Here is a 22705-nt window from a genome sequence, read left to right as displayed (position 1 = left end):
ATAAATAAATGTGCAAGAACTTTTAGTGTTCTGCCAAATGTAATTTAGACCGTGGTATCCTGTTGAAAATAGGCATGCTGGGAAACCTTTGCTTGAAGAATCATCTTCATGCTGCTATGAAAATAAAGTACATTGTAGTACAGTATATTGCAAAGAACACTTGCTTTTTATGAGCTGAATGTGTGGAGAAACCTTTCCCTATGGATTGTAGAAATCAATTTTTGAAGCAGTTTTTCAAAGCTGATCTCTAGACGCATTCTGTATTTTTAAGACTGGCAGACGTTGGGTTTCGTTGAACTTCAACAAACAATTGTTCGGGTTCACAGCATGAGTCAGTTTCTTTTTGGTAACTTGTCTGTTTTCAGTTTTAGTGAAATGTAATTAACAGTCCAATCCATACACTGCATTTGTACTTTTTGAAATGCTTTTCAAAGCTACCTGAGTTGATGTGCATATTTACAGGAATATTTTGTGACCGTTGTTTCTTTTTCTCATTTTATTTTTAGGTTGTCTTTGATCTTTATACTTAACTTATTGTCTGGATTGTTTCTGACTATAAGGGGCAGAATGTAAATCATTTTTCCATCACAATTGTCAACTATAACGTATTTGATCAACACGATAATTCAGTGCATTAGTCTGAGTGGGGAAATGTCTTCTTGGAAACATGGAGAAATAATGTATTTATTAACTTCAATAAACCATATCTTGTACAAATTCTCCAATTGTACAATATATGCAGCATGTGTATAGTAGCTACTGACAGTTAACAATTGGATAATATGTAATTGTTTCGTTTTTGAATAGTTGCATGAACAATGTGCTTAAATATGCATTTTACTCCCTCCTCTACAGTTCATCTGAAGCGACACTTTATGTTTCGAAACCACCTCTGCCTTGTCTTTGAGATGCTGTCCTACAACCTGTATGACTTGCTGCGCAACACCAATTTCCGTGGTGTTTCCTTGAATCTTACACGGAAATTTGCGCAGCAGATGTGCACTGCTCTGCTCTTCCTTGCTACACCAGAGCTCAGCATTATCCATTGCGACCTAAAACCTGAAAACATCTTGCTGTGTAATCCCAAACGGAGTGCTATCAAAATAGTTGACTTTGGCAGCTCCTGTCAACTTGGACAGAGGGTGTGTATTATTACTTTATGGCTTTTACATGCACTTTGCTGCTCCTAAGATTAGCTTTGAATTTAGGGCACGCTTGCGTTTTGAGGAAATGGACCATTGCTGGTAAATATAGATACCATAGTATCCAGAAGAAACTGATTTATTTTGACCTGATAGAGATTTGGTCTTTTTATAGGTAAAACTGTTATTTTTTTAAAAACCAAAAGCTTAGAAAATACAGCAAGAATATGCTTTTTGAAAGTAGTTGCAGACCTGCAAAGAGTTGCTTGCTACTCCTATTTATGCTCTTACATAGGTTGTGTAAAACAATACTTCAAACTCCTCCGTAGATAGTTGTGTATATACATATGGTTTTTATAAACAAACCATATAAGGGGAGGAGTTTTAATTACTGGCCTCCCATCCAACTATCATTTTACGCAAGAATGGTTCCTAAAACATCACTGCTAGTCACAAAATGATTCTATGAAATTGTTTTCACAATCCTCATCATGCAGGAAGTCTCGAGCGACTTTATAATAAGGAAGAAATGGATATGGTGGACACCATGGAGAGGGAAAAGAGAGAGTGATAGAGAGACTAGGAATGGAAACCAATGGCACGGTTGAAGAGTGGAGTTTTGAGGTTTTTGAAAGTGGGAGGGCAGGAGGGAGTATTCCAGAGGACAGGAATATAGCGGCTGCCAATGATGGAGCAGAGGAAACGAGGAGAAATCTTGTGTTAGAAGAGCGAAGAGTGCACACAAGTATGCAAGGCTGGTGGAATCACCAAGAAAGGGAGGGGCAAGGCCGTGAAGAATTTTGAAAACAAGGATGACAATTGTGAAGTTGATATTCTGGAAGGGAGTCTGAGCTTGGAGAGGATAGATATGATAATGTGGCACTTAGTGTGGGTGAGTATGCTAGCTCCAGTTTTTTGGATGAGTTGAAGCTTGTGGAAGTAGAAGGGCCTTTGGGTAACTGGGATTTTGGTGGTAGAATGGGAGAGATGGGGCAGAGACAGGCAATATTGCAGAGCTGAAAATAGTTTTGGTAACGGTGTAGGAGGAAGCTGAGGTTGAGCAGGATGCCATGGTACCGTACTTCCTAACTCAGTTTGAGATGGCTGCTGGGATGATTGCTGGCTCACGTCAGTATCTCAGCACCTCTGGCCCAAAGAACATGGCTTCAATTTTGCTGATTTTCAGTTGGAGGAAATTATGGCTTGTACAGGTCTTGATATCAGATAGGTAATTTGTGTCTGTGGCAACAACCTTTGGTTCAATGGAGGAGGGAGCAAAGTAGAACTAGGTATTGTCCTGATATGTGGAAGCTGACTTTGCTTCCAGATAGTAGACAACGAAGAGGAAGGGGGCCAAGGATGGACCAGTGGCATGCAGCAGAGTTACCTGTGTAATCAGAGGAGGAGAAGCCATAGACAGCAAAATAGCGCCTGCGTTGTCATTTAAAACTCTCAGGAGAGATTAATACTTGAGGGTGGAGTGGTCAGCTGTTGAATGTGGTCAGAGATAAAGGAGGATCCGAAGAGATAGGGAGTTACACGCGATGTTGTTTGTGATTTTAACCAGTGCAGTCTTAATACTGTGGGTGAGACAGAAGCCAAATTGGAATCAGGAGTAGAAAGAGAGGTGTGAACGTAATTGCACGCCACAACATATTACATGACTGGGGCAGAAGGGAAGTTTTGAGATGGAGCAGTGATTGGAAGGGTTTAAGATAGATTCCTTGAGAGGAACGATGACGGTGGTTTTGAAGGAGGTGAGAACATTGCCAGTTGAAAGAATCAGTTTGATGCGCATGGGCATAAGGTTAAGTTCGGTGGGCGGAACCTGGCATCATGGGTGGGGAGTCGACTGAGCAGGTGGAAGGCTTTATGGATGAGATAAGTGAGCTCAATGGAAAAGGGGGGAGAAACTACAAATAATGGAATGGGGAGGGGATCACAGTTAGCTGGAGTGCAGATGAGGGAGCTGAGAGTTTCAGACAGTCTGGAGCATCGGTGCAATCAGGTGGCAGTAGCTGCAATGTGGATGGGCTTCATTCTGGACTGCTTTAAATTATGTCTTTTACTTGAAATGTAAACTTAGATTTTTACCCTAAATTTTATCTTTTGATCAAGAAAAATAATTAGAAATAATTTGTATTTCAATCAGAATGATTAATAATTATATTTCCAGGAGTTCCAGTATTAACTGTTGTGTTTTTATATTGTAGATATACCAATACATTCAGAGTCGATTTTACCGTTCACCAGAGGTGCTGCTAGGAATGCCGTATGACCTAGCTATTGACATGTGGTCACTAGGTTGTATTCTGGTGGAGATGCACACCGGAGAGCCTCTCTTCAGTGGAGCTAATGAGGTAGGAAAACAATTTAAAACAAAATCATACCACGTAACAGGCAGTCATAATACTGGAAAGGCAAATACAGAGAAAGGTTGTGTGAAAGGATGAGAAAACCCAGATGCACTGTTTTCTTTTAAATGTGTATAATCTGTAAAATGCAGTGGATCTTTCTTTTGACAGTTTCATTCTTTGATAGAGTTGTACAAAGTGCTATTGCTTCCTTACTGCTAATCAAGTATGCAGTAATCTTACAGTATACCTTAATCCTACATTATATCTCTCTGAGCAGTCATGAGCAGAAGTGATAAAATAATTAACGTGTGTCTTGCACTCATGTATTCAGTGGCTTTTTTTGTTTTTTAAGAAAAGGTTATGGCCTTGCTGTTGTAGGTGCATCCCCTACTTGGAAATAAAATTAGATCAATCAGCTGAGCTGCCCTTGTTCACATCCCCAGCATTTGGCCATGGAGCAATTCAGCAAAGGCTTTGGTATTGAAATAGTTTTGCCCGCGGGATAGCACATGGCCTGGAGAGAGAGAATCTTTTTTAAAAGTCATTTCGAAGTTGCAGCAAGCCTTTTTTGTGATTACAGTGATGCTTAAATGGGACATTTTTGAAAGGGCTTGCTTTGAACTTTTTTGTTTAATTTTTTTAAAAACATATGCCTGCTGCAAAAGATTTAACTTGTCTTAAAGTGGAAGGCAGGTGTTTTGCTTCACTTGACTGGCAACTTGGGTTTTTATAGCTGTAACACCCATATGAGGCCTGCCTGAATGTTGTATGAAAAATAATACTTATATATAAAGTGCTGTTGTATGCATTTCATGATTTGCTAATTTAAGCCTTCCACCCTGGGGGGTCAAGATTAAACACGCAATTAATAATGGATATAATGGCTTGAGAGTTTGCTAATTTGTCATTGCACCTGGTTACAGGTAAGGTCCTAGATTAGACATGCTTTTCAGAAGGATCAGAAAGGAATACAGCATATCCATTTTTTAAAGTAATCATAGTTTCCCCTTTTAAGAAAAAAGGCTTTCATTTTCAGACAAAAATTTTATTTGCCAAGTATTTTGAAACTTGACAAATTTATCACATTGGTGACTACATTCTTCTTTCTTGCTGGTTCAGTATCAAAGTTTCCCAGTAAAATAGTCAGATGTTGGCAACCGTACCCTTGTGGTGCAAAACATTGCCCATACTAATTGCAGGGGACAGTTTTTATTTTAAAAAAATTAAATGTAATGAGTAATTTTTCCCTCCATAGAATCCTGGCCACTTGAGTTACATTTTCTCTGTAGAGATGATGGGAGTGAAGAGGGATCACTATTGATATGAAGAAATACTGTTGTGTTGCATTCTGTATTTTTCTGTGACACATTGATACACTATTCGTAATGACTGGAAGAGAATTTTTAGTAAATCATGTAGTATAAATATCCTCTGATGAGGTTGTAGATCAACATGACAAACTTGAGTAAACTATTAAATGATTTTTTTCTTTTAAAGTGGATAAACAAATGGCCAAATTTGGATGACTTCAGCTTTAAATTTGATTGCCCCTTTTTAATCAAAGTGTGCATTTTCTCTGCCCATTTCTCTGCATCAAGTTGGTTCAGCATCCAGCTTCAGTCATATACAGGATAAATAGGGATTTAGAAGTGTCTGTGTAAAATTGTAAACATGTGTAAGTCTTATATCCATAATAGTCTACTGTTGTAAGAGGTTTTTCGCACGCTCTATCTCTGTCTCCTGGGAACGTCCTTTACCCAAAGAGCGGTTAGAATGTGGAACGCACTACCACAAGGCAAATAGCGTAGTTGCATTTAGGGGGAAGTTAGATAAACACATGAGGGGGAAAGGAATAGAAGGGTATGCTGATATGGCTCGATGAAGGAGGCATGTGTGGAGCATAAATGCCGGCATAGACCAGTTGGACTGAACGGCCTGTTTCTGTGCTATAGTTTTGATGTAACTTAATGGGGGGGAAAAAGAAAAATTCAATAGGACCTATTATTGGGTGCGGGTAGCACGATCTGCTATTAACCCACGCCCATTTCTTCCTGCGCAGGCAGGACAAGACTTTGGTCCAGCCTTAGTACTTACCTTCAAGCAGCGTTGGAAATCAGCATTGACACGAGGATTCAGTGCAATTTGCACTTTCCATCAGCAAGGGGTGCTCCCATCTCTTGGAGGGAGGATGTCACTTAAAATCTCTTAAAGGTAGCCGGTAGCTGTTGTTTGCCAAAAATAACAGTCTGCTGTCTGCACGGAGTCAGAATGGAGATCAGACATCGCACACACAAAACTCAGATGTAGGTCCCGTCCCTTTGTTTACACACTGATTAGTTATGTTCAAACATTGAATAAAGGTTACGCACTACTAAATCCCACATCCTCCAGTCTGCACATAAGACCTCACACCAGATGCTGATCTGAGTTTGCACCGGGCCTGTGAGAGAGCGTGCACCAAGGTTCTCTGCTGATGTACTAGAGGCCTTAGTGCAGGAGGCGGACAGAAGGAGGGACATCCTATATCCGCGGTGGGGAGCAAGAAGCCTCCAGACATATGCTCCTGAGGTAGGGTGGGACAAAGTTAATGCCAGGTGCATAGCACCACGAACATGGATGCAGTGCAGGAAGAAGTTCAGTGCTTTGACACAAGTGGTCAAGGTGAGTGAGGTCAACTGTCAAGTGGCACCTCCTACCAACTACACCACTAGCCGCATTCACTGCTCCAAGTGCGACACCTCCATCACCCACGTAATAACAGACTCTTTCCATCAGTACTCAACTCTTCCAATTGGATGCTTCCTCTCACCCTCACACATTACCACTGTTGCAAGCCACCCACCCACAACTCACAGGTCGCACACACTGGCAGCTATTCAACAATGACAGGCACATCACCCAGACACATGTCCCTCTTTTTTGCAGGAGAAGGTGGCGCATAACGGGAGGCAAGTGGCAGTGGCATTTAGCCCCTCACGCCTGTTCCGCCATTCAGTGAGATTGTGGCGGACCTGTGACTGAACTCCATATACCCGCCTTAATCCCGTAACCCTTAATACCCTTGGTTCACAGAAACCTATCAATCTCAGATTTAGAATTCATAATTGAGCTAGCATCAACTGCTGTTTGCAGAAGAGCGTTCCAAACTTCTCCCACCCTTTGCGTGTAGAAGCATTTCCTAACTTCACTCCTGCACATTCTGGCTCTAAATGTTAGGCTATGTCCCCGCATCCTAGTATTGAAGTATAGGAGACCTCCAAAAACAGTTACAAATGTCTCGGCAGCCAGAAGCAATAATCCAGCCACTAACCTGTAAATCCTGCATGGTCCCTTTAAATAGTGCTAGTAGGGCTCTTCCAGGCACTAAGACATGTTCAGATGGTCAGGGTTAAGACTGTGCGTTGGGTTGCGCGTTAGACACCATTTTGGGACTTATCACTTTAAATCAGCTTTGCACACTGTATCCATTTTCTCCTTACTTTACATGCAGCTGGTGTTCAGTATTTGCGCATGAGCTATTACCTATACCAAGATGGCATCCGGCGTACGTCATGCTGGAAACGTGCATGCGCAGCCAAGGCGCCATCTTGGATGTTCAAGAGGCCGTGTAGCGCCAAAACAACGGGTGCTACAAGGCCCAATTTAGCGCCCAATATATCTTTCCATCTCCCATTATCTCTGTCTATCTCTGGTGGGGCCTCTGGGAGGAAAAAATGTTGAAAATTAAAAAATAATAAAAGAAGCCAAATCATAACTAAAATCTTGGACTCCACTGATGGATGTTTGACATCAGTCTTCATGCTCAAATGAGCTGTAATGTAACGTGGATTTTGAGCCATTTACTGAAAGTATGTATCCCAGACATTTGAGTTGGAGTTGCACTTTTTCCATGAGCATAATAGAAGTTAGAAGGGCATTTATTGGATAATGAACACAAATGATGCAGCTTTTTGTTGCATAAATAAAATAAATAACATTCATTTCGTAGCTTTTGAACAAACAAAACACCAGTTAAAGCAAAAGTATACACCTCCTACACAAACCTATATGACGTTAACGGTAGTGACTTTCCAGGAAATAGTTCTATTTATAAACTTGTGGATCCCTTGAAGAGTATAGTGATTGCCAGAGTAAAGTTAAGAGAGAAATCAGGAGGGCAAAAAGGGGACATGAGATTGCTTTGGCAGATAAGGCAAAGGAGAATCCAAAGAGCTTCTACAAATACATAAAGGGCAAAAGAGTAACTAGGGAGAGAGTAGGGCCTCTTAAGGATCAACAAGGTCATCTATGTGCGGAACCACAAGAGATGGGTGAGAGCCTAAATGAATATTTCACATCGGTATTTACGGTTGAGAAAGGCATGGATGTTAGGGAACTTGGGGAAATAAATAGTGATGTCTTGAGGAGTGTACATATTACAGAGAGGGAGGTGCTGGAAGTCTTAACGCGCATCAAGGTAGATAAATCTCCGGGACCTGATGAAATGTATCCCAGGACGTTATGGGAGGTTAGGGAGGAAATTGCGGGTCCCCTAGCAGAGATATTTGAATCATCCACCGCTACAGGTGAGGTGCCTGAAGATTGGAGGGTAGCAAATGTTGTGCCTTTGTTTAAGAAGGGCGGCAGGGAAAAGCCTGGGAACTACAGACCGGTGAGCCTGACATCTGTAGTGGGTAAGTTGTTAGAGGGTATTCTGAGAGACAGGATCTACAGGCATTTGGAGAGGCAGGGACTGATTAGGAACAGTCAGCATGGTTTTGTGAGAGGAAAATCATCTCACGAATTTGATTGAGTTTTTTGAAGGGGTAACCAAGAAGATAGATGAGGGCTGTGCAGTAGACGTGGTCTACATGGACTTTAGCAAAGCCTTTGACAAGGTACGGCATGGTAGGTTGTTACATAAGGTTAAATCTCATGGGATCCAAGGTGAGGTAGCCAATTGGATACAAAATTGGATTGAAGACAGAGGGTGGTTGTAGAGGGTTGTTTTTCAAACTGGAGGCCTGTGACCAGCGGTGTGCCTCAGGGATCGGTGCTGGGTCCGCTGTTATTTGTTGTTTATATTAATGATTTGGATGAGAATTTAGGAGACATGGTTAGTATGTTTGCAGATGACACCAAGATTGGTGGCATTGTGGACAGTGAAGAAGGTTATCTAGGATTGCAACGGGATCCTGATAAATTGGGCCAGTGGGCCGAAGAATGGCAGATGGAGTTTAATTTAGATAAATGTGAGGTGATGCATTTTGGGAGATCGAATCGGGCCAGGACCTACTCCGTTAATGGTAGGGCGTTGGGGAGAGTTATAGAACAAAGAGATCTAGGAGTACAGGTTCATAGCTCCTTGAAAGTGGAGTCACAGGTGGATAGGGTGGTGAAGAAGGCATTCGGCATGCTTGGTTTCATTGGTCAGAACATTGAATACAGGAGTTGGGATGTCTTGTTGAAGTTGTACAAGACATTAGTAAGGCCACACTTGGAATACTGTGTACAGTTCTGGTCACCCTATTATAGAAAGGATATTATTAAAGTAGAAAGAGTGCAGAAAAGATTTACTAGGATGCTACCGGGACTTGATGGTTTGACTTATAGGGAGAGGTTGGATAGGCTGAGACTTTTTTCCCTGGAGAGTAGGAGGTTTAGGGGTGATCTTATAGAAGTCTATAAAATAATGAGGGGCATAGATAAGGTCGATAGTCAAAATCTTTTCCCAAAGGTAGGGGAGTCTATAATGAGGGGGCATAGATTTAAGGTGAGAGGGGAGAGATACAAAAGGGTCCAGAGGGGCAATTTTTTCACTCAAAGGGTGGCGAGTGTCTGGAACGAGCTGCCAGAGGCAGTAGTAGAGACGGGTACAATTTTGTCTTTTAAAAAGCATTTGGACAGTTACATGGGTAAGATGGGTATAGAGGGATATGGGCCAAGTGCAGGCAATTGGGACTAGCTTAGTGGTATAAACTGGGCGACATGGACATGTTGGGCCGAAGGGCCTGTTTCCATGTTGTAAACTTCTATGATTCTATGAACTTATGAAGATAAAATATCCACTTAGAGTACTTTTCATCTCCCCATAGTTCAGAGGTACTTGTTGAAGGCCAGAACCCTTGATTTATGAAGCAGAAATGTTAGGTAATTGCTGTTATGCTCTTGAATGTGCTTTAAAAAATTTAAACTTGACTTTCCATTGTAAATGAGTTCCATAGTAATCATGACTGGAATGGCAAAAAAGCCCATCAAAATATACAATAATTTTATGCAAAATAAACTTGAAATTTTATATTTGCATTGATTTGTGAGCTGACAAGAAATGGGCATTTTTATTCTGGAATGGGGTAACTCTGGAAAATTGAACATTTTTGGGACATTGGATGGGAGTTGAAATTGTGATTTACGATATTGTTGCCATTATGCAAAATAGACCTTGTTCTGCTTCGTTTTTGTAGGATTTCAATTTTTTTTCCATTGATCAGTTCAAGTTGAAAGATTTGCCATTCATGTGCAACTAAAATTTTGTGTCAAGTTCTTTGGTTAGAGTTTGTTAAAATGTGCTCCCTGTTGGGACATTAACTATATTTAGTTTTGATTGGCAAAATGTTGACTGAGTAAAGTTATGCTGAGCATTAGCTATGCTGAGCATTAACTATGCAATTCCACTTCAGATTAATATTTAGAAATGAAAACAAGGCTCCAGAGATTAATTTAGCATTAACACAGGTGTGTGTGTGTTTTCCACTGATCATCATGATTGAGCTTATTTTTTCCCTGTCAAGAGAAGACACATTGTCTTAACCAAATCCACTAAATATAAGCTTTGGTAAGGTATGACTTTTTATTGTGAGTAGACCTTCATAGCTTGCTCAACTGTGACCTGATTTCTGTTTCTTGACATTACCATTCCTATTCTCTACATGTCTCCTTAGGTGGACCAGATGAATAAAATTGTAGAAGTTCTGGGAATCCCCCCATCTCACATTTTAGATCAGGCTCCCAAAGCACGGAAATTCTTTGAGAAGTTGCCTGATGCCTCATGGACAGTGAAGAAGACCAAAGATGGCAAGAGGGTGAATATCAAGAGTAACATAAAAAAAATTGGAAACACAGTAAGGAATTGAACTTATTTTAAATACAATTCATAATAGTTATATACAACGTGGGGTGGGGCAGGGGGTACTTTTTTTTTCATTTTTTAATCCTTTAAATAGGAGAGTGCGGTGATCTGAATTGTTAACTTCATTACCGCCATTAATGACACTCCCAGAACTGCTGAACAAAAAGTTCAGTGGTATGATGTGAGTAGGTAAATGCTAGTGTTTAAGCTCATTATATATTTCTAAATTTGTTGTAATAATAAAGTGAGCATGCTTTTTGTTTCCTGGGAGGTTTGTTTATTCATTGCAGCTAGATAGTGGAGGACAGACATTACTGTACTGATTAGTTGTTAGCGACAAAGATATTTGATGGAATACTTTGACAACTATTAACTCCTGGCTTTAGCCGTAACCACAGATTTTCTTAACTTAGATGTTAAACCATATGCTAAAGATTATAATCATGATGGAATGAAGTGTGTTTCTGGCAGCACACCCAAATGCACACTTCTATGGAGAAAGTTTGGAAATCCAATGAAAGTTATTGGTAGGATTTTCCTTGCTTTTGTGCTACTTCAGCGATGGTAATGTGGCAGGGACTCTTACCACTGGATGCCTGCCCATTTTATAGTCTGCTATGTGGCGCCAGTCCGTGTAAGCACCCACCCATATATGGGCAGGCATGTTTAAATTAGGCGGTAATGGCGGAGTGGTGGTGTATGTCACAATTTTTGCTACTGTCACCTTTGCAACTCTAATGTTAGTGATGCTGGTATGCAGAAGGTGTCTGGTGTTGGTAGGGCAGGTAATGCATGCAAAAAATGTAAATGATAACATTAGTGTTCATAGTGAATGCATGCGAAACTGATGGCATGAGATCTGAAATTTGAAATCTTGTTTGAAAAATGGTGCTGGTGTTTATAGCTGCTGAAGATGTTTGACTCCTGCAACAGTGGCAATTTTGTGTTGGCCCCCCTTCCCCTGGCAGGGATATTATAAGCTGAAAATATCTAAATGAGGCTAACCCTGGGAAATTCACTGCAGCCAGTCAGCTTAATTTAATGCTAGTGACTTGTATGTAAAATTGTGACACCTGAATGTAGCTATGACTGCAGTAGGGAACTTCATACTATTTCAGTGAATTCTAGTTCAGCTGTAACTTCACATTGTTTGTAAATACATTTTATGTAAGTGCTTCAAGGGGAATATTACTGGAAGGAAAACTACTTTTAACATGTAGTTTTTGCTCCACTATGTAGTGTTTTTAATAATGGGAGGGGTGAATTAATCACTGAAGACCTCATCTGCCCGTTAGAAAAAATCTAGTTCCCTCATTGACAACAAACCAGAAAAGACCTCCTCTGTTCACTTACGCAGTCTAACGATGATTGGCTCTCATAGTATTTATCTCAGCTTAGCTGCTGCTTCGAAGGCATCAACAATGCAAAAATTTAGTACATTTGGGTCATCCAAAGAGCTATTTCCTAGCTTTTATTATTTCTCTCTAGCTACATAGCGAGGAGAGAAATACTTTTCTCTGTCACGGCTAGATTCCCCTTTTAAATTGTTTTTAACCTACTGAGTTTGTTTGCAAAATGCTTTTTTTATATATAGATAGAAAACTGATGTTTGTAGAAACACACAAAATTGAACATTGGAAAGTGGAAGTTTATTATCTTAATTGATGGGATTTTTGAAATTGGCTTCATAATTTTATACCCTTTCTGATTGTTTCTGTCCATTCACCAACACGGCTAAGATCTTGGCCTGTGATCTGCTTCCAAGCATCTGCCAGTAATGCTCTACGACCAGCTGTTGAAGGTACGAGAGTGGTTCAGTGTGACGAGCAGATTCTAAGTGTCTTTTTTAAAAGAAACCTTCTTCCTCCGTATTGGGAAGTGCGTAACTTTTGCTTGTTGCCTCCTTGCAAACAGCATAGCACAAATCTGGGACTTGCCACGTACATAATTGCAAGTATAAATTCATGCCTCGTCACTTGGTGATGCAACATGTTGGAGCACCAAGTTGCTGCATGGTCCACATTATTAAGTTTAATTCTGATTGTGGAGCTGATGTCTTACTGAAGCCCTCAAAATTCAGCTTACATTGATTATACAGATGTGTAAGATAATCTTCTGTCCCAGTGCACTGTTTCCGTTAGTAAAGTAGAATTTATCACTATCAATACCTTTTCATTATAGGAATATAAACCACCTGGAACTCGAAAACTTCACAATATCCTTGGAGTAGAAACTGGTGGTCCTGGTGGACGCCGAGCTGGAGAGTCGGGCCACACCGTAGCGGATTATCTGAAGTTTAAGGACCTGATTCTGAGGATGCTGGACTTCGACCCTAAGACCCGGATAGCCCCCTATTATGCACTGCAACACAGCTTTTTCAAAAAGACAGCAGATGAAGGGACAAACACAAGTAATAGTGTATCAACAAGTCCTGCCATGGAACAGTCACAATCTACAGGCACCTCTTCTAGCACATCCTCGAGCTCAGGTACACATCTACAAAAGATAGTATAGATTGTAAACTACTTCAATATTTTCTTCAGACTTTCTTTTAATTGCTTGAAGGAATGATCGTTATTAGGTGAATTTTTGCTGTCCTTAAGGTGAGGACCATTAGTGCTGGAGAATGGAATATTTCGTCTCACTTTTGGGATCCGTTATCTGCCTCGGATGTAGAAGCGGTCAGATGCAAATTGTAGATTGCTCAATTCAGAAGAGCACCCCTATGGCAATTGTGTGAATGTTTCTATATCTGGACAGTGTGTGATATGCTCTTTGAGATTAAGTCTTGGGTGCGATTTCCAGAACCATCTTTTGAGTGAGATTGTCAGTTTGTCAAATTCTGAGCAGTTTTGAACATGTTGCCCAAACTCATTTTTGTGCTTTGAACTGTTAAACCTGATGAGAGAGGAAGCTTTTAAGTTTGGGTAGCATTGTATCCTGTCCCAAAAATGAAAGGACAGTCTGCTAATCCAAGGAATGGGTTTTGTAAAGTTGTTTTACGTTTTACAAAGGAGGATGAGAACAAATGCATGCAACTTGGTGAGATTAAAAACTCCAAGTTTAAGCTACAGATTCCAGCTTAATAATATTTGATAAGGATGTCACAGTAAGATAAATGCATATATATAATTATTGCCGTTTCCTCACTCCAAGGTCATGGTAAATGTGATGCCTCATTTGAACAAAGGGGGGCAAATACTCAGCAAGTGCAATTAATAGCATTTCCAAATATCAGGATTACCTTATTTTTAATGAAAGTAAAATTTTTCAATTGTAGATAGGCAACATCATGAAATAAGTTTTATCAAAGTGTTCTTTTTCCAAAGGGCAAAAACATGTGGGGTATGAAAGGAAAATTCACTTAGTTACACGATTTGCTAGTTATTAAAATGACCTTTATGTTGTTTGGAAGGTGCTCACATGTATATTTCAGTACTGAGAACGTGCAGGGTCTGTGCCTCTAACAGGAATTGTATGTAAGCATATCTAAATGTATTTCTGCTCCAGTATGTTCAAGCTACAATATTCCCCAGTATCATTATTAAATTTGAAGTTCCAATATTTCTTCTTTAATCCCTGTCTGTCACTGTCTGCTATACCACACCCCTGCAAAAGATGGAAGGAGGCAAAAAAATCCTCAAAGAGAATGCAAGTCTGAGAAGTAGAGTGCATTTTTGATTGGGGTCCCTTTCCTTTACACTGGATCAAATATACACAGATAAGATTTTAATTTTGACTTCTTTTCCAAACATCAATTTCCTTATCTGTAGGGAACCTTATAGACCTGGTCTCCAACCTTGCCAGGCCATTGGGTGACACATTTTCCATATAAAATGGGGGGAATATTTGGAACAGCTTAACTTCCCCATAGACTTGCATTTTCCTTTAAGCTTGTTTCTGTATATTTTTAAAACATGCATACGCACACACTTGAGTCTATTCCAAAGCAGTGACGCATCTTGGTGTGGAGATAAGAATTGACAAACTAAGCATCATTCTTGTGGTTAATGACTTCAAGTCAGTCCCTTTTTGTGTTACTGCTATGTAATTCATTGCAAATTGTGCATTAGCCTGTGTTTAATCTGTGAACATGTGACATGCTAAAACAGTAAATGCTTCTGCTTACTGTTGAGTATTTTGTCCAGTACTTTACACTTATGGATGCAAAACCAAAGCTAAGATATTAACAGTATTTTAATGGAAAGCTTGCAGTGTTTTATGTGATGTTGCAGTACAATTAAAGGGTATGTACACAATTTCAATTGATTTGACATGATACCAATACACTGACATGATTTTCCCCCTTTTCTCTCTCTCTTCTTCACCCCCCCCCCCCTCTCCGCCACCCCATCCCACACCACACAAGTAACACTTTGTTTGTGTGTTATACTTTTTTATGAAGCATATACTAATGCTCATCTTTAACAGGTGGCTCTTCTGGGACAAGTAATAGTGGAAGGGCAAGGTCAGACCCAACGCATCAGCATCGGCATAGTGGTGGGCATTACAGCGGAGCTGTCCAGGCCATGGACTGCGAGACACACAGCCCACAGGTGAGCTCTGTGTTTGAAAAAAGTCTCCAGTGCTCCCTTCACATCCCTGTCGTTGCAGGCTTGAGTCCAGCGATGTCTGACGCTTAATTCTGTCAACCACACATGTGATTGGTTTAGTCAGTTCTGTCAGGTTGCTTGATGGGAACTTTCCAGGCAAGCAACGTGTCGTATCTCAGGTGAGAAATAGAACTGATGTCTGCATTATTCTATGGTAAACGTGCCTCCCATCAACAGGCACAGTGGCATTAGCAAAAGTGGCCATGGAAAAAAAAACTAGTAACCACACCTTCTTAGCTGAAGAAGGATTTGTAGAGGCAAGCAGCCTTAAAGTGAGGGGGCGCGGGGAAGGGAACACCTTGGGGGAAATTGTCTGCAGTGTCTCATTTCATTACTTCTAGTGTGTAAAGGAATGCGATTCTCTTTTTTTATTTTGTCCTTAACATTTCAAAAACATTTTTTGTTACTCCTGATAACGAGGTATTATTTTGCCCATTCATGCACGATTTGTGTACAACTACATTTATTATCCTAAGCCATTCTGTGATCCATCACTACATGAAATACAATTTTATTTTGCTATTAACAGCAACCTGTCCATGTTCTGTGTATTTTTGTGACTGATCTAAAATACTTTTTTGTTTTAAAAATTTATATCATCAAATCCCATTTTGTGATTTACAGTTTTACAGGTATGTATTATACTTGTATCACATGGGTGTTAACTATAGCGTTAGATTAGGGATGAAATGCTAATTTATTTAAAACTAGCTTATACTTGAGGTATGTCTTGGTTATTATGGTTCCACTGATACTAAACTATATTTAATTAACTTGTGGTTTTAAAATAAAATCCATATCGTTTTGTTTCAAAGTTGGCTTGTAAGTTTTGATATAATGATGTGAAACAATGAACTTTTTTTTACTGTGCATTCTTGAAATGTAGGTTCGACCACAGTACCCTGTGGCATTGGGATGGACACCTGGTGATGCTACTACACAGGTCACGGTTGAAACTCATCCAGTTCAAGAGACATCGTTCCACATTGTTCCCCAACAGCAGAGTGCATTACACCACCACCACTCTAACAGCTCCCATCACCACCTCCACCATCATCACCACCATCACCATGGACAGGCCATGAGCACCCGGAACAGGCCACGAGCTTATAACTCCCCAACAAATGGCTCCGCTGCCCAGGACTCGATGGAAGTGGGACATAGCCACCACTCCATGACGTCCTTGTCTTCCTCAAACTCCTCTTCGTCCACCTCTTCTTCATCTGTTTCTGGCTCTCAAGCTTATCACAACCGGCCTGTTGTTGCCAATACTTTGGACTTTGCCCAGAATGGCACTGTGGACGTTAATTTGGGTACATACACCAATCCCCGTCAAGAGACGGGAGTGTCTGGCCCGCAAGTGTACCAATTCTCAGCAACAGCAGGTCCTGCCCATTACATGACAGAAGGGCATTTGTCAACGCGGCAAGGAATGGATAGGGAGGAGTCTCCGATGGTAGGTGTTTGTGTGCAGCAGAGTCCCGTCGCAAGCTCGTGACTACACTGAGATGGGGTTTGTTTTTGTTTGTGTGTCTTCAAGGTGGGGGTTTTAACAAAAAAAAGTGCATTGAGAACAGTGCTGCTTTGGAACAAAGGAAACTGAATGGACAGGTCAAGAGCGCAGAGCTGATTATATTTTTAAATTGAAAAGGAATTTGCTAATGGACTGTGGAGTGAAAGTGCTTAAGACTGGATTCATGCCCAGAAACCACCTTACACTTCATGTTATGGGTCACCCTGAGGTGTAGCCTCACCTTAAGCTACAATTCTCTTACACAGCATCCCCGCCACCTGTGTTAGCACAACTTGGCATGGGTGAAGTAGCAGCATTAGTTTAAAAGCCACCTGGAAAAAAAAGAAACGGAACTGCAGATTGTTTCTGTGAACAATCAACACTCTTCAGTCTTTCCTGACCTATTTTGTGTCAGCTTTTTAAAAAAAAGTCCCCATATACCAGAACATCCTAACACGATCCTGTGATGTGCTGCAGCAGAGGAGGCTTGATAAAGTGGAGCTTGCTGCCATCAGAGCAGTATATGAACTGAGAGGACACTGTAAATGGAATTTCAAAAGCACATCTGGCATGCTGAGTGGTGGTTAGTAAAACATCCTTGTTCTAATCGTACAGAAGCTTTGAGTGGAGATTTTTTTTTGGCCCTCATCGGTTGAATCATTCAAAGGCTCTGAGTAGCGATTGAACATTCGTTTTGGTCTGGTCATTAAGATGCAGTGAGTGGCAATCATCTGGTCATTCTTGGCCTGTTACTTACATTATTCTGAGTGGCAGTTGGATATGCTTGGCCTTTCGATTTTGGACATTGACTGAAAAATCGTTTTAAAAGAGGCTGAGCTTATCATTTAACATGCCATTGTGCAGAGGTCATTGAACTTTCAGATAGTCCTTAATTTTTAAAAAAGCAAGCATGGGTAATTAATGAGGCCTTTGTTGGAGATAAAATTGACCCTATCCCACCTTTGCTCTCTCTCTTCCCCCCTCCCCACCACCAGTTGCAGAGATTGAAGAGGTCATGTGTGTCAAAGATTACTTCCTCTGTTATAGGTCACAGAAGTAGCAATCTCAGTTTGCTGGAAATAGCTGTAACTGTGTCCTTTCTTAGACTCTTTTCTCTCCCCCTCCCGCCCCATCTTAAATTTTGTTTCTTGCTTTTCCTTCAGCACGTGATTCCCCCACAACTACTTCTGCGCAAAGACAACTCCTGTTCATTGTGAACATTTTTAAAATGCAGAATTTTATGTGACTGCTCTCGCCTCACGATTATGCTGTGAATTTTACAAGAATTTATTTTCCTTTTTTGATAATTTATTGTACCAAAGCTGTTTTTATAGCACATAGATGTCTGTAACCAATAATGTAGCAGTTCTGCACTTTTGACAAGATATATTTAGATCATTTTTCTTTTTAAATGTTAATTATAATTATGGCTATACCTATTGCTTAACAAAACTGGAACTGATAGCTTTATGCAGTATTTTCACAGCCTAAATATGTTGTAGTCTCATTTTACTGTCTTTTTCACCCCAAAAGGGATTCCTTTAAAACCTGAGGAAAAAATTCTCATTTTATGCAAGTCCAATTATTAGATGTTTGTTGGCAGGTCTTGGGACCTCAAGTATTCATTGATACAGACCAGTTAATTAGATGAGGTCTTGTTCAAGTAAGTACGTGGGAAGGACCAACCATTCACAATGCAGTTGGTGCAGAATGATCAGTCTAGTTTTGTGCTAATACCCATATATTTTAATGGACCACTCTGTGTATTGCGCATGCTAAATAAGAGACTCATCTGTAAAAACTTTTAGATGGTACAAACTCACCTGAGCCAAAATAAGCCATTTTTCTTATTTTAAAAGGCACATAAATCTGTGGGCAGAAATTGCAGTATGACCACTGCAACTGTATGATAACTGCAACCTCTTAATAAAACTTGAAGACAAGATGTCATTAAAAAGGCTAGCTTAACTTGGGGCTTATTTTAATGTAAATAAGCAGTGATTGTAAGACCTGACACCAGATTTTACTGATAGATTGGTTATTGGCCTCTGCAACTGGTCCTTGTAAATTAATAATTTTCCTGTTAGTGTGTAATCTGAAACAGATCTCTGTAATTAATAAATGGATCTATGGCCATACCTTCTGATCCAACTGGATCAGTACCAGGGAGGGGAAAAGCAGTCCACTTTCAGTCTGCAGAGGTGTTGGCAGCCTATGTAATTTGAATCCATTTTCACCGGTTGCCAAGCTATAATAGCTGGCCTGTGCCCAGTGATCGTTGTTCAGAGGAATCCAGTCAAATGTTTGGTAGCTTTGACTTCAGTGTCAATTGGTCATTGACTGTAGACATTTTTCTACAGGTTGGACAACTATGTACGGTATGATTTTACTCAAATCAACTATAATGGTACATCTTTTTATTCCAAATATTGTAAAACTGAAGCATGGAATAAGCATATAAGTGATGTGGTACAATTATTATTCACTCACTGCTGTGACTGTAGATCTGTCCTTGAATGTTGGGAAGTGGATTCCAGAGTGATGGGACATTGGATAATAGCCCTGTCGAGGGCTGAATTCAATTTTTTGAGGGAGTGTTGATGGCTAATAGTTGCTGCTGGCCTGTTAAGATGCTTAGATCTTCATTGGCACAAGCCCAGAGATCAAAACCTCGCTTATTTTGAACACCAAGGTCAGAGAAGCGCAGTGTACTGTGTCATGGTGCATTATATTGAATCTTAAAGTTAGGATCTTGGATGTTAAAATATCAATGGTCAATGCTGACTCACTCTATACCTAAGTTAGGAGGAGTGTTTAATGCAGTATCATCAGCTGTCAATCTAATAAATGCCAAATACAAATAGCTACTATGTGAGATCAGTTTATAAATCAAAACTAGTCAGATTTGTACCTGAATCATAACAGTTAACATCTGTATTACAACCAGTCACTTAATATGCACACTTTTTTTTCCTCGTGTGTGTGTGTGTCTCTTGTCTTGTGTCTGCGTGTGTCTCATTTGTGTCATGGCACTGCCTTGCTCTAGGCACTCTCATCTCAGCATGTGCTCTTGCTCGTATCTCTCCCTTTCTCTCCTGTCTCGCCTCAATTTACAGTCCAGTTTTGTTTGCTTGACTACACAGTTTGGTTACAGGACTTCTGACTGTGCATTGTAAACATAAACAGCATGGAAAAAGGTTAAGTACCTGTGTCCAGAGATTGTAAGACCTAGTCAAGACTTGCTGTGTATATTGTAATATGTTAAATGACAAAAGACAAGCCCTTTGTATTATAGTCATGCAGTCTTATGTATGATAAATAATTGAACAATTGGTCCTCATACTGTCATTTTGTGTGTGTGATTTATTTCTAAGTTTCAAAAACTCTGGAGAGCTCACAAAACAGATTTTATCTCAGTTTTTTTGATTAAAATATCGCCGGCACAGACCAGTTGTACCGAATGGCCTGTCTCTATGCTGTAAGTTCTATGTAATTACCAAAAAAAGCATAGTACAGTCAAATGGTGAAGATCCATTAGAGTTGTTATTTGGACAGTATATGCTTGTACAAGTTGAATCAGGATACCTTATGCATATGAATGAATCATTTCTGACCTGCAGTTCTTCCATTTTTTTTTATTTTACTCTTTCTGCCAACAAATACCTCTTGGGTTAAATGCTATTTTCCCCCTCATGTTCCCAAGCCACTTCATAGCCAGCAGTTAAAAGTGGTATGGGTTGAATCCTCTGGTTTTCTTTCTTTCCTCCATCTGGTGAACTGTACCTCTTTTTGCCACCATTTCTACCAGATGGCCCAGCTGAGGTTAAAAATCTTAACTTGCTATTGGGTTCATCTTATTTCCTGTTACTCTAACACAATGTATGTTAAACCATTTAGCTTTACTTTTTGGGGGCGGTAGGTGTAGGGGGAAGGAAGAGAACAAGTGGGAATGTAATTTGCTTTGTCTCCACCTTTTTATAAAAGTGCTGCATCACAATGAATGAATAAATTACACAGGTGAACAAGTGATTTGCAGTATTTGCAAAAAAAAAAGTAGAGACTCTCACCACTGGTCAACCATTTGTTCTGTGGATGGAAGTCATTCTCAAACACCACTGATTTTCAAAAGTAAAAACCAAAGTGTTTATTTCACACATGTGAATTGCACTAGAGGCAAAGGGTTACTTGCACCCCTTTCACAAATGACACAATGAAAATGCAAATTATTCACCAAATGTTAGTCGCCAGTTGCTCCATTGTTAAAAATAATTCAAGTCTAGTTTAATTACCACTGCCCCACCAAAAGAGGGTTGTTGATACTCTTGTGTATAGTTGAATTTTTTTTCCACAATTTTTATGATTACTGCAGAAGTTTTCCTTGAGGATTAGTATATCTTCGAATGCCTCCATTTGGATTCTCAAGTGGCTAGTTTTACTTCTGGCTGATGACCCATCCAAAGCTCAAGAGTAAACATCACTGAGGACTGGGATTTAAACTGGAGTTCAGCGCTCATGTCATAGCTACTGAGACCAGGCTGCTGCTTTATTGCTGCTTGGCCAATAGTCTTAATACGTTCATTCAGTAATTATGTAAAAATACCAAAGATATCAAGGCTGGCTGGCTTACTTGCTATTGTTTATAGACTTGTACAAGAAACAAATTATCAGTGATTATGCAGCCAAATAACTACAGTGCTACCATTATGGAAGTATATTCTTTCTCAGTAATGGCTTCAAGTTCATGGTTGTGTGTGTGTATATATATATATATGAAGGGGAGAAGGTGGCAGAAAATATGGTTTTCACGCATTCTGAGCACAAGCAAGGCTATCACTGCATGAAAAATAGCATCAAGGATACATCATCGCTGTGACATTGAAACATTTTTAGCATTTTCACAGAAGCTGAGAGTTTTTAGCAAATTCAATGCTGAGCTGGAAATGATACCTCATAATGTTTACATGCCCACAAATCCTGACTAATGGCCTCAAGTTTAAAACCTTGCTGAATTTTTACAGCCTTTCTCGTATGCTATTCATTTATCATTAAAAAGTGGAATATTTAATATTTTTGCTTGTGTGATTACTATAACTCAAAAGATTTAACTGCCAAAAGTGTTAAATATAAATTTGGTATTAAAGTTAAATAAAACAACCGCCTTATACTTACAGACCACACCCCATTCCCTTGTTAAGCCCTTCTCCAATCCTCAGCTCGGTAAACTGAGGCTGGAGCTAGCTTTAACTCATTTCCCTCCAACGACCTGGTTGAAATTGGGTATGCACCGAGAGCACTGTCCATGTTTTTCATTGTTTAACATGTCTTGCCACTAGCTTACCGTACAGACCTTACCAGATTAATGTATTTTTTTTCAGCTTAGTTAAACAAAAAAATCCTTAAATGTTAGGAAATTTGAGTAAAGGACTGGAAGAGGAAATGCGTCATTGGGGCGGAGTAAGATTAGATCAATTCGCTGACCTCGCTTTGAGATTTTACTTTCCCTTTCGAAGATGAGCATTAGTGAATTAATCACTTGACTGATGACAGTGGGAGTCGTCTGTGGGTGGTCCTCGACGTGCTCAAGAACCTGCACAAGTGAGCTTCGGCCCAGATGACTGAGCACTGTCAGTTGAGCCCAGTAGGGAAATCTAACCTAATCTTCTGGCTACCCGTGTTTGCTCAGGTGCTTAAAAGGTCAATGCCGTTATCTCAAACCGTCGTTGGCAATTAGCATTAGGATCCCCTTCCCTTCCCTTCACCCCTACCACTGACTAGCCCACCCCCCAATATTTGAAAAGCCGACTCTAGCCTCCTTAGCAAGTCCTACCACGAAGGAAAAACGATCCTGTTAAAATGAGTGCAGCACTCATCGTTAATGTTCCCTCCTGCTACCAGTTATGGGAGGGGGTGCGGGGAGGATTTCCGCTGCATGCTATTTGTATCGAAATCAAACCCGTTCTTCAAGACGCAGT

General features: G+C 40.2%; 1 protein-coding gene across 3 annotated transcripts in view; it reads left to right on the top strand.

Moving 5' to 3' along the window:
* Positions 1-20073, top strand: part of LOC137327459 (dual specificity tyrosine-phosphorylation-regulated kinase 1A) — an 86494-nt gene extending 66421 nt beyond the window's left edge. For 2 of the 3 annotated variants that reach the window (XM_067993306.1, XM_067993307.1), the window contains exons 7-12: positions 856-1142; positions 3356-3502; positions 10420-10599; positions 12789-13095; positions 15039-15163; positions 16107-20073. In XM_067993306.1, the coding sequence (XP_067849407.1) occupies positions 856-1142; positions 3356-3502; positions 10420-10599; positions 12789-13095; positions 15039-15163; positions 16107-16718 (1658 nt within the window). In that variant the 3' untranslated portion in view covers positions 16719-20073. The remainder of the gene's footprint in view (positions 1-855; positions 1143-3355; positions 3503-10419; positions 10600-12788; positions 13096-15038; positions 15164-16106) is intronic. The other variant, XM_067993308.1, reaches the window with a different exon arrangement.
* The last annotated feature ends 2632 nt before the right edge of the window (positions 20074-22705 follow it).

This window comes from Heptranchias perlo, chromosome 11, assembly GCF_035084215.1.
Source record: "Heptranchias perlo isolate sHepPer1 chromosome 11, sHepPer1.hap1, whole genome shotgun sequence".
NCBI lineage: Eukaryota > Metazoa > Chordata > Chondrichthyes > Hexanchiformes > Hexanchidae > Heptranchias > Heptranchias perlo.
Note: the sequence above shows the minus strand (reverse complement) of the source record. Positions and strands in the feature narration are given on the sequence as shown.